We start from the raw sequence: 15,875 nt of genomic DNA, 5'->3' as shown, positions 1-15,875 counted from the left end.
CCTCGAGGAAGACTCTCAGTCATTCAGAGGTAAGCGCGGCCTAAGCCCATCTCTGAGGGAACATCTGTCACCCTCTTAAAATGATTTCAGCCATTCCCCAACTCTGTGAATGGGACTCGTGGTTATTGATCAATGGCCATGACAATGTGCATATTCATGAGCTGACCTCCCAGCACATTGTTCCCTCAGTGGGCTGGTTTCAGTCATTATGCAAATGTCCTGTTTGTAAGATTGAAACCTGCAGTCAGCTGAGACTGAAGACGTCACCTGATGATGACGAAACGTTTCTCCCGCTGAAAACATCCAGATGAACAGAATCAACTTTTGGTGATTTGCTCACCTGGAGCACGAGCGTGCATCAAGACTCCTTTTTGCAGTTGTAAAAACTCACTTTTCATCGATTGTTTGTTTCTCACATCTGCATTTGCATTCTCACTTTAGCCCAAAGTAAGTCGATCATCGAACGGTCTGACGGGCTCTCACGTCAACCCTTCGATGCGATTCAAACCTGATTGTACAGAAGACAGTCCCTACGTTACTGACGAAGGCGGCTCTCAGTATCACAGTACTCGTACTGCGTGCTGTCTCCAGTACACGGTGCAGGTTTTCCTTCCAGCTGCTCAGAGATCAGCGTGTTGGAGGGAAACCTCTCCGCGTCCTCGTCTGTCGCCTCCACTCTGAGAACGACTGCTCTGTGATTTCACCGCCTTCATCACCCTCACCGTTAGCAGCCGAGGTACATACAGCAGTGTTAGTACATGCAGTACATGCAGTATTACTCACCGATGTTGGGGTGTTTCAGTAGTCGACAGATTCGAGCTTCACGGTCCAACTTCTGATGATCTGACAACACAAACACAGAGATTACTGATCAGAGGCATTGTTTGGGGATGTCCCTCCTGACTAATCCTTGTTATTGATCAGGAGAGTCAGCAATCAGACCTGTTGTCGGTTTTCACACTGTGACGTGATCGCAGGTGTTTCACAGACAACAGGAAATCAGTCCAATCAGAGCTCACGCTCATGAAGCATCAATGTGACAGTGATAGTTTCGTTATCTCTGATCTTCATCCCGGATAAACGCTCACTGAGGCACTCAGAAACAGGAGAATCAGGCTTTTGCTGCCTGAGGTTTGATCTGAGCGTCAGTGTCACAGCGATGCAGAGATATCTGTGTGCACATCCAGACTCCACCGAGGCAGGAGCTGCTCACACACAGCTCTGCTGACAAAGAACGAGGTCGGTTTCAGGCCTGAGCGCCGTGAGGTGGGACCAAAGACACCTCTGCATCAGTGGGACTTTGTCTGGTAATGACAGATCAGGATGGTTTTAAGTCAAAGTTTTATTTTCCACTTTATTTCAATGCTTAAAACCTCCTCTGACCTCCTGAAAACTTCCTGTAAAGTCTGTCTGAGGCTCCAAAGGTGAGTCAGTGCAGTGTTGGGGCTTAAATCAGGCGTGTGGCTGCTGGGAATAATGGGAGAGCTGTTTGTTGCTCCTCATCTTTATCAACTGTGCACAGCTTTGATGCTGGAAGCTTTTTGGTTTCTGCAGCAGACGCCTGCACAGCCCAGCATTAGCCGGGTTCATATTAATGATGACGATGGAAATAAAGGTGACCCATCATGTGACCAATAACATGGTCACATGATGCTAATGATATATTTAGATATATTGTTGATATTATTAGATATATTGTTGATATTACAGTAATATATATATATAAAAAAAAAAACACCCAGCACGCCCCTGCGGGCGGTTTATCCTTCAAGCTCGGGTCCTCTACCAGAGGCCTGGGAGCTTGAGGGTCCTGCGCAGTATCTTAGCTGTTCCCAGGACTGCGCTCTTCTGGACAGAGATCTCCGATATTGTTCCTGGGATCTGCTGGAGCCACTCGCCTAGCTTGGGAGTCACCGCACCTAGTGCTCCGATTACCACGGGGACCACCGTTACCTTCACCCTCCACATCCTCTCGAGCTCTTCTCTGAGCCCTTGGTATTTCTCCAGCTTCTCGTGTTCCTTCTTCCTGATATTGCTGTCATTCGGAACCGCTACATCGATCACTACGGCCATCTTCTTCTGTTTGTCTACCACCACTATGTCCGGTTGGTTAGCCACCACCATTTTGTCCGTCTGTATCTGGAAGTCCCACAGGATCTTAGCTCGGTCATTCTCCACCACCCTTGCGGGCATCTCCCATTTTGACCTCGGGACTTCCAGGTTATACTCGGCACAGATGTTCCTGTACACTATGCCGGCCACTTGGTTATGGCGTTCCATGTATGCCTTGCCTGCTAGCATCTTGCACCCTGCTGTTATGTGCTGGATTGTCTCTGGGGCATCTTTACACAGCCTGCACCTGGGGTCTTGCCTGGTGTGATAGACCCCAGCCTCTATGGATCTTGTGCTCAGAGCTTGTTCTTGTGCTGCCATGATTAGTGCCTCTGTGCTGTCTTTCAGTCCAGCTTTGTCCAGCCACTGGTAGGATTTCTGGATATCAGCCACCTCCTCTATCTGCCGGTGGTACATGCCGTGCAGGGGCCTGTCCTTCCATGATGGTTCCTCGTCTCCCTCCTCTTTCTTGGGTTTCTGCTGCCTGAGGTATTCACGGAGCACTCGGTCAGTTGGGGCCATCTTCCCAATGTATTCTTGGATGTTCGTTGTCTCATCCTGGACTGTGGTGCTGACACTCACCAGTCCCCGGCCCCCTTCCTTCCGCTTAGCGTACAGCCTCAGGGTGCTGGATTTGGGGTGAAACCCTCCATGCATGGTAAGGAGCTTTCTTGTCTTTATGTCAGTGGCTTCTATCTCCTCCTTTGGCCAGCCTATTACCCCAGCAGGGTACCTGATCACGGGCAGGGCGTACGTGTTGATGGCCCGGATCTTGTTCTTACCATTCAGCTGACTCCTCAGGACTTGCCTGACCCTCTGCAGGTACTTGGTGGTTGCAGCTTTTCTAGCGGCCTCTTCATGGTTCCCATTCGCCTGTGGGATCCCCAAGTACTTGTAACTGTCCTCTATGTCTGCAATGTTGCCTTCTGGTAGTTCAATCCCCTCAGTTCTGACTACCTTCCCTCTCTTTGTTACCATCCGACTACACTTCTCCAGTCCGAACGACATTCCAATGTCATTGCTGTATAGCCTGGTAGTGTGGATCAGTGAATCGATGTCTCGTTCACTCTTGGCATACAGCTTGATGTCATCCATGTACAGGAGGTGGCTGACAACTGCTCCGTTCTGTAGTCGGTATCCGTAGCCAGTCTTGTTAATGATCTCACTGAGGGGGTTCAGGCCTATGCAGAACAGCAGTGGGGACAGAGCATCTCCTTGGTAGATCCCGCACTTGATGGTGACTTGTGCTATGGGCTTGGAGTTGGCCTCTAGTGTTGTACGCCACATCCCCATTGAGTTCCTGATGAAGGCTCTTAGGGTCCCATTGATCTTGTACAATTCTAGGCATTCCAGTATCCAGCTGTGGGGCATTGAGTCATAGGCCTTCTTGTAATCAATCCAGGCAGTGCACAGGTTGGTCAGTCTGGTCTTGCAGTCTCGGCTGATTGTTCTGTCTACCAGTAGCTGGTGTTTTGCGCCTCTGGTATTCTTGCCAATTCCTTTCTGTGTCCCGCTCATGTATTGACCCATGTGCCTGTTCATCTTAGCCGATATGATGCCTGACAGGAGCTTCCATGTAGTACTGAGGCAGGTTATTGGTCGGTAGTTGGAGGGGACCGGTCCCTTCTTGGGGTCCTTGGGGATCAGGACCGTCCGGCCTTCAGTTAGCCATTCCGGGTGTCTCTCGTTAACTAGCAGCTGGTTCATTTGTGCTGCCAGACGCTCGTGGAGTGCAGTCAGCTTCTTCAGCCAGTAGGCGTGAACCATGTCGGGCCCTGGTGCTGTCCAACTCTTCATACTGGAGACCCTTTCTTGGATATCTACCACTGTGATGGTTACTGGACCCTGTTCAGGGAGGTCGCTGTGGTCAGCCCTCAGATCCTCTAGCCACTGAGCATTGCCGTTATGGGTTGCATCCTTCTCCCATATGCTCTTCCAGTATTGCTCCGTCTCCAGCCTTGGTGGTGCTGTTCTCTTATTGTTCCCTTGCCACTGAGAGTACACCTTTGCTGGTTCTGTGGAGAACAGCTGGTTTATTCTCCTGCCTTCTATCTCTCTGGTGTACCTCCTCAAGCGGCTGGCCAAGGCTGTGAGTCTTTGCTTGGCAGTTTCCAAGGCCTCAGGTATGGACAGCTTGCTGTATTTCTTAGGCACCTTATTTGTCGCACCTTTCTGCAACTCATTTAGTTGGCTAACCTCCCTCCGTGCTACTTTGATCTTGCCCTCTAGCCTCCTTCTCCATGGAGGGTACTGCCCCTTGTTGCTGTTCAACTTGTAGCCAAGCATCTCACTGATCACTGTTGCCGTATTGTAGATCAGCTTGTTAGTGTCGGTAATCGTGGTTGTAGGTATTGCCCGTAGTGCTGCATTAACATCATCTAGCAGACCTTCTGAGGGAACTTCACGTAATCTTGGTAACCGGCTACGCGGGATCCAGGTTTCAAGCTTGGCCATGATCCTATTTTTCAGGTCAGTTCCTCTCGCACTCAACGATCCTTCTCCTATCGCACTTGGGGCTATGTACCCAATCTCGGGTGGGGGTGATGATATCTCCCCCCTGACCTGGCGTCCTGACTCCTCCTTGCCGTAGCATTTGTGTTGTACCTCGTCAATCTCTAGCTGTGAGAGCAGTCCCTTCTTTCGAATGTTGGAACACTGAGCTACTAGTTGTTTCGCCGTCATTGTGGATGTTGGGTATCGAAGAATCCATAGGTCCCTCATCCTATTCATGTAGCCCCTTCCGCCGGGGTTACTTGCATAGTAGCATTCCAACAACGCCCTGTTTTCGTCTCTTGCCCACCGATGCCTTCTTGTTCCAGTAGCCCACTTTTCGTCAGGGTGCCCTGGTTCCTCAACACCTGACGCGGACCTTGTTGATCCGGGCGACGTCCGAGCCGGCATGCCTTCATATTTATCTGTCTCGCTCATGTCTGCGGTAGGCTTGCTTAGCATAGGGGGTCTAGCCTTAGGACCCTTACTGGATACAGACGCCCCAGGCAGGAATCGAACTTGCGATCCTCTGTTCCAAAGGCGTGTAGTCTAACCACTACGCTATCCAGCTGCATGCATATATATATATATATATATATATATATATATATATATTTTTTCAGGTTCAGGCCTATGCTGTTCTGCATAGGCCTGAACCCCCTCAGTGAGATCATTAACAAGACTGGCTACGGATACCGACTACAGAACGGAGCAGTTGTCAGCCACCTCCTGTACATGGATGACATCAAGCTGTATGCCAAGAGTGAACGAGACATCGATTCACTGATCCACACTACCAGGCTATACAGCAATGACATTGGAATGTCGTTCGGACTGGAGAAGTGTAGTCGGATGGTAACAAAGAGAGGGAAGGTAGTCAGAACTGAGGGGATTGAACTACCAGAAGGCAACATTGCAGACATAGAGGACAGTTACAAGTACCTGGGGATCCCACAGGCGAATGGGAACCATGAAGAGGCCGCTAGAAAAGCTGCAACCACCAAGTACCTGCAGAGGGTCAGGCAAGTCCTGAGGAGTCAGCTGAATGGTAAGAACAAGATCCGGGCCATCAACACGTACGCCCTGCCCGTGATCAGGTACCCTGCTGGGGTAATAGGCTGGCCAAAGGAGGAGATAGAAGCCACTGACATAAAGACAAGAAAGCTCCTTACCATGCATGGAGGGTTTCACCCCAAGTCCAGCACCCTGAGGCTGTACGCTAAGCGGAAGGAAGGGGGCCGGGGACTGGTGAGTGTCAGCACCACAGTCCAGGATGAGACAATGAACATCCAGGAATACATTGGGAAGATGGCCCCAACTGACCGAGTGCTCAGTGAATACCTCAGGCAGCAGAAACCCAAGAAAGAGGAGGGAGACGAGGAACCATCATGGAAGGACAGGCCCCTGCACGGCATGTACCACCGGCAGATAGAGGAGGTGGCTGATATCCAGAAATCCTACCAGTGGCTGGACAAAGCTGGACTGAAAGACAGCACAGAGGCACTAATCATGGCAGCACAAGAACAAGCTCTGAGTACAAGATCCATAGAGGCTGGGGTCTATCACACCAGGCAAGACCCCAGGTGCAGGCTGGGTAAAGATGCTCCAGAGACAATCCAGCACATAACAGCAGGGTGCAAGATGCTAGCAGGCAAGGCATACATGGAACGCCATAACCAGGTGGCCGGCATAGTGTACAGGAACATCTGTGCCGAGTATAACCTGGAAGTCCCGAGGTCAAAATGGGAGATGCCCCCAAGGGTGGTGGAGAATGACCGAGCTAAGATCCTGTGGGACTTCCAGATACAGACGGACAAAATGGTGGTGGCTAACCAACCGGACATAGTGGTGGTAGACAAACAGAAGAAGACGGCCGTAGTGATCGATGTAGCGGTTCCGAATGACAGCAACATCAGGAAGAAGGAACACGAGAAGCTGGAGAAATACCAAGGGCTCAGAGAAGAGCTCGAGAGGATGTGGAGGGTGAAGGTAATGGTGGTCCCCGTGGTAATCGGAGCACTAGGTGCGGTGACTCCCAAGCTAGGCGAGTGGCTCCAGCAGATCCCGGGAATAACATCGGAGATCTCTGTCCAGAAGAGCGCAGTCCTGGGAACAGCTAAGATACTGTGCAGGACCCTCAAGCTCCCAGGCCTCTGGTAGAGGACCCGAGCTGGATGGATAAACCGCCCGCAGGGTCGTGCTGGGTGTTTATATATATATTAATATATATATAAATTCACTCCATGTTATTATTGTGTGTTTGAGGCTACAGTTTTTACATTCTTTAGTTTTTAAAGATGGCGCCGGTGTGCATGGCAGGCCGTCTTCGATTTCGACTGCGCCTCGGCGTAGTACTCCTTGTTGTTTTATCTTTGGTTTTATGTTCACTAGGCGACTGTGCGCTAATTACTTATGATAGAGACACGCTCCTGAATCTTCGGTTTTCCTATCCCCAACGACTGGACCCCTGCGGGACCTTGGGTGATGCTATCCCCTTGATGCCCGTTTCCCCCACCAGTGCGACCTACTTACCTTTTTACACTCTGCGTAGGAAACGCTTCAGGAAACGGGGTAGAAGGAGTGGTGCTCGCGTCTGCCTCAAGGCTTATCTTAGAGCCATGGCTACGGATTACCCTTCTACAGCTTTCACGTCTCGTCCACAATTCCAGGAGCCGCTCTGCGGCTAAACTGCTGAGTCATCGTTGGATTTGCCTTGCTGGCCTTCAAACTTACCCTCCTGGATAACGTCGCTCGGTCGCGGTGTCCAACATAACAACCTCAGCACTCTGCGACGTGCTACCGCTAATGACCTAGCTCCTCGGACTCGGATGGCTTTATTTAACGTCAGGTCTCTCTCGAATAAGGCTTTTCTTTTAAATGACTTTTTCCTCACCACGGGACTGGACATTCTATTTCTGACGGAGACGTGGACTTCCCCGGGTGAGTTCATCCCCTTCTCCGAGCTTCTCCCTCCTGACTGTGCCTTTTTTAGCTCACCAAGGCTCACTAGCAGAGGTGGCGGCTTAGCCTCGGTTTTTAAAAGCAAATATGAAGCTCGGCTGCTATCCTCCCCCATCTACTCTAGCTTTGAAGCTCAGTTATTGGAGTTGACTGGCTCTCGGACTACTCTGTGTGTTGTGGTCTATCGTCCGCCTAAATACCACAAGATGTTTATTTCTGAATTTGCTGACTTTTTGGGATCCATTCTTTTTAAATATGGCTTTGTTATTATTTCTGGTGATTTTAATATACATGTCTGCTGTATGGATGACCAATTGGTCAAAGATTTTCTTGCATTGACTGACTCTTTCAATCTTACTCAGTGGGTGAATGAACCAACCCATGTTAAAGGCCATACTCTTGATTTGGTCTTTACATATGGTGTGGATATATGCATTAAGGATATTGGAAATACTGGTCTTTCCGACCACTCCCCGGTTATCTTCGATGTTGACCTAGGTAATACCGGATTACACCTTGAGGCTCCTCTTTGCCCTATGCGTACTGTTAATGCTGATACTGTGGTGAAATTCTCTGCTTCTTTTGTGAATTCTGCATCTATTACGTCAGATTGTCTTACCCCTTACATGGTTGAGAATTTTGCCAATACCCTGTTAACTACATGTTCCTCCATCCTCGACATTGTTGCACCTATTAAAATGAAGCGCCCCAGAACTTACTCACAATGTTGGTTAAGTGACTCTGTTCGCGCTCTACGACGTGCGTGTCGACGGGATGAGAGGAGGTGGAGGAAAGATAAACTCCAGGCATCTTACAACATCCTACGTACTAGTCGCTTGAAGTTTCAAACTGCTGCCAAAATGGCTAAAGCAGCTTTTCTTTCAAAAATTATCTCTACCAATGGTAACAATCCTCGAATTTTATTTAAAATTTTTAACTCTGTGGTCAACCCCTGCCCCACTATGCTGCTGCCGTGCTCCACGGTTCTTTGCGAACAATTTTTAAATTATTTTTTAGATAAAGTTTCATCTCTTAAATCTGCTCTTCCTTTAATGACAGGCCCTGCGTTTACCCCTGACTGTTCCTCTTCCTTCTATCAGTTTGAACCCGTTTCACTCCCTACTCTAAAGCGTCTGGTTGAACAACTGAACAATACTAATCTCGTATATGATGTTCTTCCATCTCGTATAGTTAAGGACTGTTTCAGTGCAATTGGACCTAGTATATTGTCCCTTTTGAACTCTTCTTTGCTCTCTGGTTGCGTACCATCAGCCTTTAAACATGCTATAATTCAGCCTGTTCTTAAAAAAAGGAACCTCGATTATAATGATTATGCGAACTATAGGCCGATTTCCAAGCTTCCGTTCTTGGCCAAAATTCTTGAGAAGATAGTTTTGCTTCAACTCCAGGCCTACCTGGATGAGAATAGCATTAATGATAAATTCCAATCGGCCTTCAAACCACATCATAGCACTGAGTCAGCGCTGCTCCGAGTTCTTAATGACCTTCTACTAATGGCTGATAATGGACGCTCCTCGGTCCTAGTGCTATTGGATTTATCGTCGGCTTTCGATATGGTTGATCATAAAATCTTATTGGCGAGACTTGAGCACACTGTAGGCATCAAGGGTGTTGCCTTGGATTGGTTTAAATCATACTTGTCCAATCGGCTCTCCTCGGTTCACTTGGCCACTTCCTCTTCCCCCGCTGTACCTGTCTGCTGTGGTGTCCCTCAGGGATCTGTGTTAGGCCCTACTCTGTTCTCATTGTACATGCTTCCATTAAGCGCTATCTTTGAGAAATATCACATCGCTTTTCATTATTATGCTGATGACATTTAGATCTACTTTGAGTTAAATGATGACCTAGCTTTGTCCTTGAATAGTTTTCGAGAGTGCATGTGTGAGGTCAGGCAATGGCTCCTGGCAAATACTCTTATCCTTAATGATAAGAAAACTGAAATTGTGGTCTTTGGCAGTGACGTCCTTCGTGCCAAACTTCGTGATGCTTTTGGTTTTCTCACTAGTTCCTTTTCCGACACTGTTAGGAATCTGGGCGTGTTACTTGACAGCTCATTTAAACTTGATAGACAAGTGTCTGCTGTCGTTAGATCCAGTTTTTACCAACTCCGCCTTATTTCTAAGGCCAGGCAGTACATCCCGCATAAAGACCTGGAAAAACTCATCCATGCCTTTGTAACTTCGAGGCTGGATTACTGCAATTCACTCTATTTTGGTCTCCACTCTGCCCTCCTCCATAGATTACAGACAGTCCAAAATGCTGCTGCACGCATTCTAACCAAAACTAAGAAGTTTGCCCACATTACTCCCGTCCTAGCCGATTTGCACTGGTTGCCTGTGAAATACCGTATCCAATTTAAAATTCTGCTGTTTACTTTTAAAATCACTAATAACACAGCACCGAGCTATCTTAAGGAACTCTTAAGCTTATATGTTCCTGCTAGGGCTTTAAGATCATCCTCACAGTTACTGTTGGTGTAGCCTAGATCTCGGCTGAAGTCTAGAGGTGATCGAGCGTTTGCCCTGGCCGCACCAGAGTTGTGGAACAACCTTCCGATTGGCATTCGGGCGTCTGACTCTATTCAATCTTTTAAATCACGGCTTAAAGCGTATTTGTTTAATCTTGCTTTTTCTACCGGTTAAATGCTGGCCTTGTCTGCAGTGATTTATTTTACTAATTTTCCTATCATGCTTTTTATTTGCGCTGTGTATGTCTTATCTCCATTGTGTGTTGATGGCATAGTTATATTGTGCTATAGCTATGTGCTATAGTTATATTTTTTCTATTGGTGGCTTTTTCCTGTGAACATAATTCTACACTTTTATTTTTATGACTCTGATTATACTTGTGTTAATTTGTTCTATGTTAAGCACTTTGGCATGCCGTTGGTTTTTAAATGTGCTCTATAAATAAAGATTGTTGTTGTTGTTGTTAATTACAGTTTTTCTAACTTCAGAAGATGAAAAAATCTTGAACCATCACAAATGTGACCTTTTATGTTATTAAACACTGAAACAAGTCAAACGCAGGTTTAAAGCTGTAGCTCAGGTGGCAGAGCAGGTCAGCCACTAATCAGAAGGTCGGTGGTTCGATCCCAGGCTGCCTCCTGGCTGCATGCCAAATATCCTTGGGCAAGATACTAACCCCACGTTTGCCTACTGGTGGTGGTCAGAGGGCCCGGTGGCGCCTGTGTCCGGCAGCCTCGCCTCTGTCAGTGCGCCCCAGGGTGGCTGTGGCTGCAATGTAGCTGCCATCACCAGTGTGTGAATGTGTGTGTGAATGGGTGAATGACTGAATGTAGTGTAAAGCGCTTTGGGGTCCTATGGACTAGAAAAGCGCTATACAAATGCAGGCCATTTACCATTTAAAACTGCTTTCAAAGCTGTTCACAGAGTGAGAGGAGATGTTACACCACCTGCTGTAGAACTACACCTGTGCAGAAGCTCAAAGGTGGTTTTGAACATCTAAAGTGAACAAACGAATATTAACTCAGTGTCAAACATGCAGCACAGGGGCCAGAACCAGATCACCAGAGGGTCCAGCTCGGGTCTTTGTGAGGTCATGAAGTTCTCCAGGTTTCAGTAAACAGCTGTTTGCTTTGTTGTCATGGCGGCATGATGACACAGGAGCGAACATAGAAAACTAAGCGTATTAGTAGATGTAGCAAAACATTTAAAACAGCAGTTTGGGTCCGAAAAGGCAAAAACAGGTGAAAGTTGGTGTGTTTGAGCTGTGAGGCTCAGCGTCCCAGCAGGCTGAAGGGATGCAGAAGAACTGAGCTCACTGAGGTCGGCTCAGGCGGTTCGGGCTCATCGATCAACTAAGAAGAACAATAAGTGTGTTAGAAATCACATCCTGCTGGGATACAGACCCTTCACTCGTCGTGAGCTCACTGGTCTGAACCAATCATGATCCTGTGTGACCCATGAACTGACGGTTTCCCTCCAGGTGGTCCACGCCCACAGGTGAGGACCAACAAACTGCACCGTGGATCTTCACTGTCACTGAGTCCACGCCCCATGTAGGGCTGTTCGATATAACGATATATATCGGACGACGATATAAAAACGTCTATCGTTTCCTATCACGCTGTCATATGTTTCGTGGTGTCGCAAAATAAACTGTTTACAGCAATATTTTTCATGGTTTTGAGGTCACTGTAGATATTATTCATTTATTAAAGTTCTTTCTTTCTCTTATATTTGATATAACCACATTACGGACGGACAAGCGCCTGTTTTTATGCGTTGTCGTTAGCAACAACGATGGTAACAGCATCGTGTGGCTCTGCTGTCCGCTTGTTTGTTTTCCACGTAAACCTTTCACAATAAAGCTCAAGATCCTCTTGAGACTTTATAAAATAAACTTAATCACGGGAATGCAGAGAGTTTAAGGATGAGAAGCAAAAAAGAGCTGTCAGGTGCTGAGAAAGAAACCCTAGACTCAAACTTTGAAAGAAAACGGCGGCCGTTACAACATATGTCTAAAATTGTATCGTTTCATGCATCGTTAAAACACTCGACTCCAGGTAAACGACGCCCAGCTGCAAACACTTCACGCAAGTCGAGCTGCCCGAGATTCACAGAATTTACAGAAAATGTTACACTTTTGTGATTTATATCGTTGTCAGGACGATAGATGTCTTATATCGGGATATGAGATTGTGGTCATATCGCACAGCCCTAGCCCCGTGTGCACCATCGAGGTTTATTTGCAGCTCTCGAGCTACAAACGTGACATCAGGAGGTTAGTTTGAGCTGCTGTCGGTTTGGAATCAATTAAAGTTTCTCCTTCTGTGTTTTTCCTGCAGCTGAGTTCATCAAGTGGACATTAAAGGCCATTTAAAAACCACCAGAAACTCATTTAGTGCGAGCAGCGAGAGAAGCAGCTGGTTCCCTTCCAGTAACTCTTTAATTAGATAATAATGTGCTGGGTGGAAGCCATTAGCCGTGGCGCCGCGATGATCACACGAGAAGTTATCCGGCATAAATGGAGTATTGATTGTTTGGGACTCTGAAGTCAGCTTCAGCTCCCGTGAAACTCACTGTGACCTCCCCAGGCGGTTCAGCCCACCGGCGACTGATCCCGACTCGGCGCGGCTGAACCAACAGAAGCAGCGCGGCGAGATCACGAGTGTCCGGCAGCCAACACGAGGCCGCCGAGGAAGGCGTCCAACCGAGCAGCAGCTCTGAAGCTCCAAAGACTGGCAGCATGACAGGCTCCACACACACACACACACACACACACACACACACACACACACACACACACACACACACACACACACACACACATTTTTGTGTGAAGACGTCTCATTAACACCTAACTATAAACTATAAATCTGACACTAAAACCATTTTTTGAGCCTAAAAATTCCTTCAAAAACACTCACAGACGAGTATAGTAGCGTGCTAATTTTCTATTCTCACAAAGATATTTAAACACACACACACACACACACACACACACACACACACACACACAGACACACACACACACACACACACACACACACACACACACACACACACACACACACAGCTCTGCTTTGACTGTGCTGGGATCAGACGGTGCTTGACTCACAGTCTGATGATCAAACGTGTTCATACAGAATCAAACGCAGTTTCTTCTTCTGCTGTTTTTATTCTTTATATTCTCTGACTCAGACCCAGCTCCACCCTTTGACTCAGCATCGCCGCACCCTGAGCTCAGCAGTCAGGCGTTCCTGAGTGAGACCGTTTCCTGTGGGGTGAGCGATCGATGTCCGCTCATTAGCCGCTCACTGTGGGACATAACCGTGGATCTACTCGCTCAGTCACAGCATCATGTGACATCATCTGGTGACATCATCCACAGCACAGTGACATCATCTGGTGACATCATCCACAGCACAGTGACATCGTCACAGCACAGTGACTGATTGGATTGGATGGAAACATGCAGCCACCCTAAGAACCAATCACAGCAACAGAGCAACCACAGAGAGTAGTGACAGGAAGTAGGAGGGGCCTGTTATGAAATTTTCTCAACTTACTCCCAGCCGGTCACAGCAGATGGCCCCGCCCCTCCCTGAGCCTGGCTCTGCTGGAGGTTTCTTCCTGTTAAAAGGGAGTTTTTCGTTGTGCTGGCTCACAGCGGCTCATACGACGTTTTGTGTATTATTGTCGATCTTTACAACACGTGGAGGCGACTGTCGCTGTGCTGCTATATAAACATCACTGAACTGAGCTGAATAGTAACATTTTAACAAGATAGCAACATTTTCTGAGGTCACACGCGTGACACGCGTCATGAAAGCATCATGGCTGTGACAGCATGACAGGAAGTCAACATTCAGCCCGCTGCTCTTTGTCGATTTTAGAGAGAAAATAGTTCCTCCATGAAACTGAAGAGTGATGGGGTCATCTTTCTCTTTGACCCCTAGCTGGTGTTGGGTGTGCATCGACTCCTGAGCCCATACGCTGCTGTGGGTGCCAATGGTTGTCGAATTTCCTTCACAACTCGTTGCCATGCATGGCGATCGTTGGCGATTGTTCTGGCCTCGTCGAGATTTATTCTGCCCCTGATGTCATCTTTGACCTGTTTTAGCCATGTTTTCTTTGGTGCCGTTCTGTGGATTCTCCACTGGGTGGGTTGTTTACGCCAGAGGAGTTGATGTGGTAGTCTGCTCGCATCCATTTGACACACATGGCCAAACCATCGCAATCAGCGTTTCTGAATTCGCCCCTCGATTGGCGGTTGGTTGCATCTCTATCGGATGTCCTCGTTTCGAAGGCGGTCTCGAAGTGACACTCGTAATATCTGTCGAAGGCAGCGCATCTGGAAAACTTTGAGTTTGTTGAGGTCCGCTTTGAGCACCGTTTCAGATCCATAGAGCAATATCGGGAGGATCAGCGTCCGGAAAAGGCGGATTTTGGTCGAGATGGAAATATTTTTTGCTTCCACAAGCACCAATTTAGAGAAGCAAATGCTGCAGTTGCGTGACCTATTCGACTGTGGATCTCTGCCGTGGAACCGACCTTGCTTTGCTCGATCAGTGAGTCCAGGTATTTGAACTGCTGGACTTGCTCTATTTGGATACCGTTGAGGTAGACGTTGGCAGGCGACCCATCTGTTGTCATCTTGTCAGCGTTTATCTTGAAGCCATATGACTCGGCGGCGCGTGTGAGCTTGTATAGAGCGTCCGTGGCTTCGGCGTCATCCTCGGCCAGCACAGTGCTGTCATCTGCAAACACGAGATCCGTCACGGTGCCATTTTCATCAAATCCGCGTCTGCCCCTGAAGACTTTCCTCATGATGGCGTCGACTACGATGTTGAAGAGCAGCAGTGAGGATGGTCTGAGTGCTGCACGGGTTCAGGGTTCAGGTGGACGTTACAAGGATGGACGCTGTGACAGCAGTTCTGAGCGGTAGCTCCGCCTCTGTGGGAGGAGACGGCGGCGATGTGCAGGAGACTCCACCTCAGAGATGAGACAGCTTGTTTAATGAAATCATCTTCATCATCATGAGTGATTGTTAGAGCTAACAGTGTGGTTTTCAGAATCTTTACAATTTTATTTTATAGGGTTTTAATGTTTAATTTTTAAATATATTTTTTGCTGTTTGTATTTAAAACAACTAATCTATTTTTAAACAATCCTTTTGTGTTTATTTTCTGATTTCTTTTCTCTTTTTTAAGATCTTACTTTTATTTATCCTGAAACTATTTTGTCTGATTTATTTTTAATAATTATTTTATTTCATTATTTTATTCTTGTTTATATAATTTCTGATCTGTATTGTTGGAGGATCTTTACCATAAAAGTGAACCGACACCTGAATGTTTAAAATGTATTTGTGTTTACTTTTTATTATTGTTATTTTTCAGTGAGTAATTATTTTGCATCCATATGTATTAAATTCTATTATATGTATATATGTGTATGTGCTGGTTTGACTGGTTTGACTGGTTTGAGGTCTGTGCACGCGTCATTAATAACTCCTGTGGTCACTCAGCTGTGACGACTCTGACCTCAGGTGACCTCTGTTCAGCATGCAGTACGAATAAAGTTTGATTGACTCACAGCCTACATTAATGTCATGTTTCCTGTTGCAGGTGACAGTGATGCGAGCGAATGACGGCGGTGTGACGATGGCGTGCTGCTGGTTTGAAATTAAAGAGATCTGATTGGACGTTTCCGCCCAGCAGGTGAGCGAACACCTGCAGAGACACCCATTATGTAACCGCGGCGACGCTTCAGCAGCAGTTTGTCCTGCAGAGTCAACTGAAGGAAAGAGATGGAGAGATGAAC

General features: G+C 47.4%; 1 protein-coding gene across 3 annotated transcripts in view; it reads right to left on the bottom strand.

The window, feature by feature from the left end:
- Positions 1-15,875, bottom strand: part of camk2a (calcium/calmodulin-dependent protein kinase II alpha) — a 42,960-nt gene that overhangs the window by 22,654 nt on the left and 4,431 nt on the right. For all 3 annotated transcript variants that reach the window (XM_085364784.1, XM_085364782.1, XM_085364783.1), the window contains exon 3: positions 784-843. In XM_085364784.1, coding sequence (XP_085220910.1) covers positions 784-843 — 60 coding nt within the window. The remainder of the gene's footprint in view (positions 1-783; positions 844-15,875) is intronic.

This window comes from Diplotaxodon limnothrissa, linkage group LG10 (genome assembly GCF_057381915.1).
Source record: "Diplotaxodon limnothrissa isolate DT_005_m linkage group LG10, D_limnothrissa_male_GT1.1, whole genome shotgun sequence".
Lineage (NCBI taxonomy): Eukaryota > Metazoa > Chordata > Actinopteri > Cichliformes > Cichlidae > Diplotaxodon > Diplotaxodon limnothrissa.
Note: the sequence above shows the minus strand (reverse complement) of the source record. Positions and strands in the feature narration are given on the sequence as shown.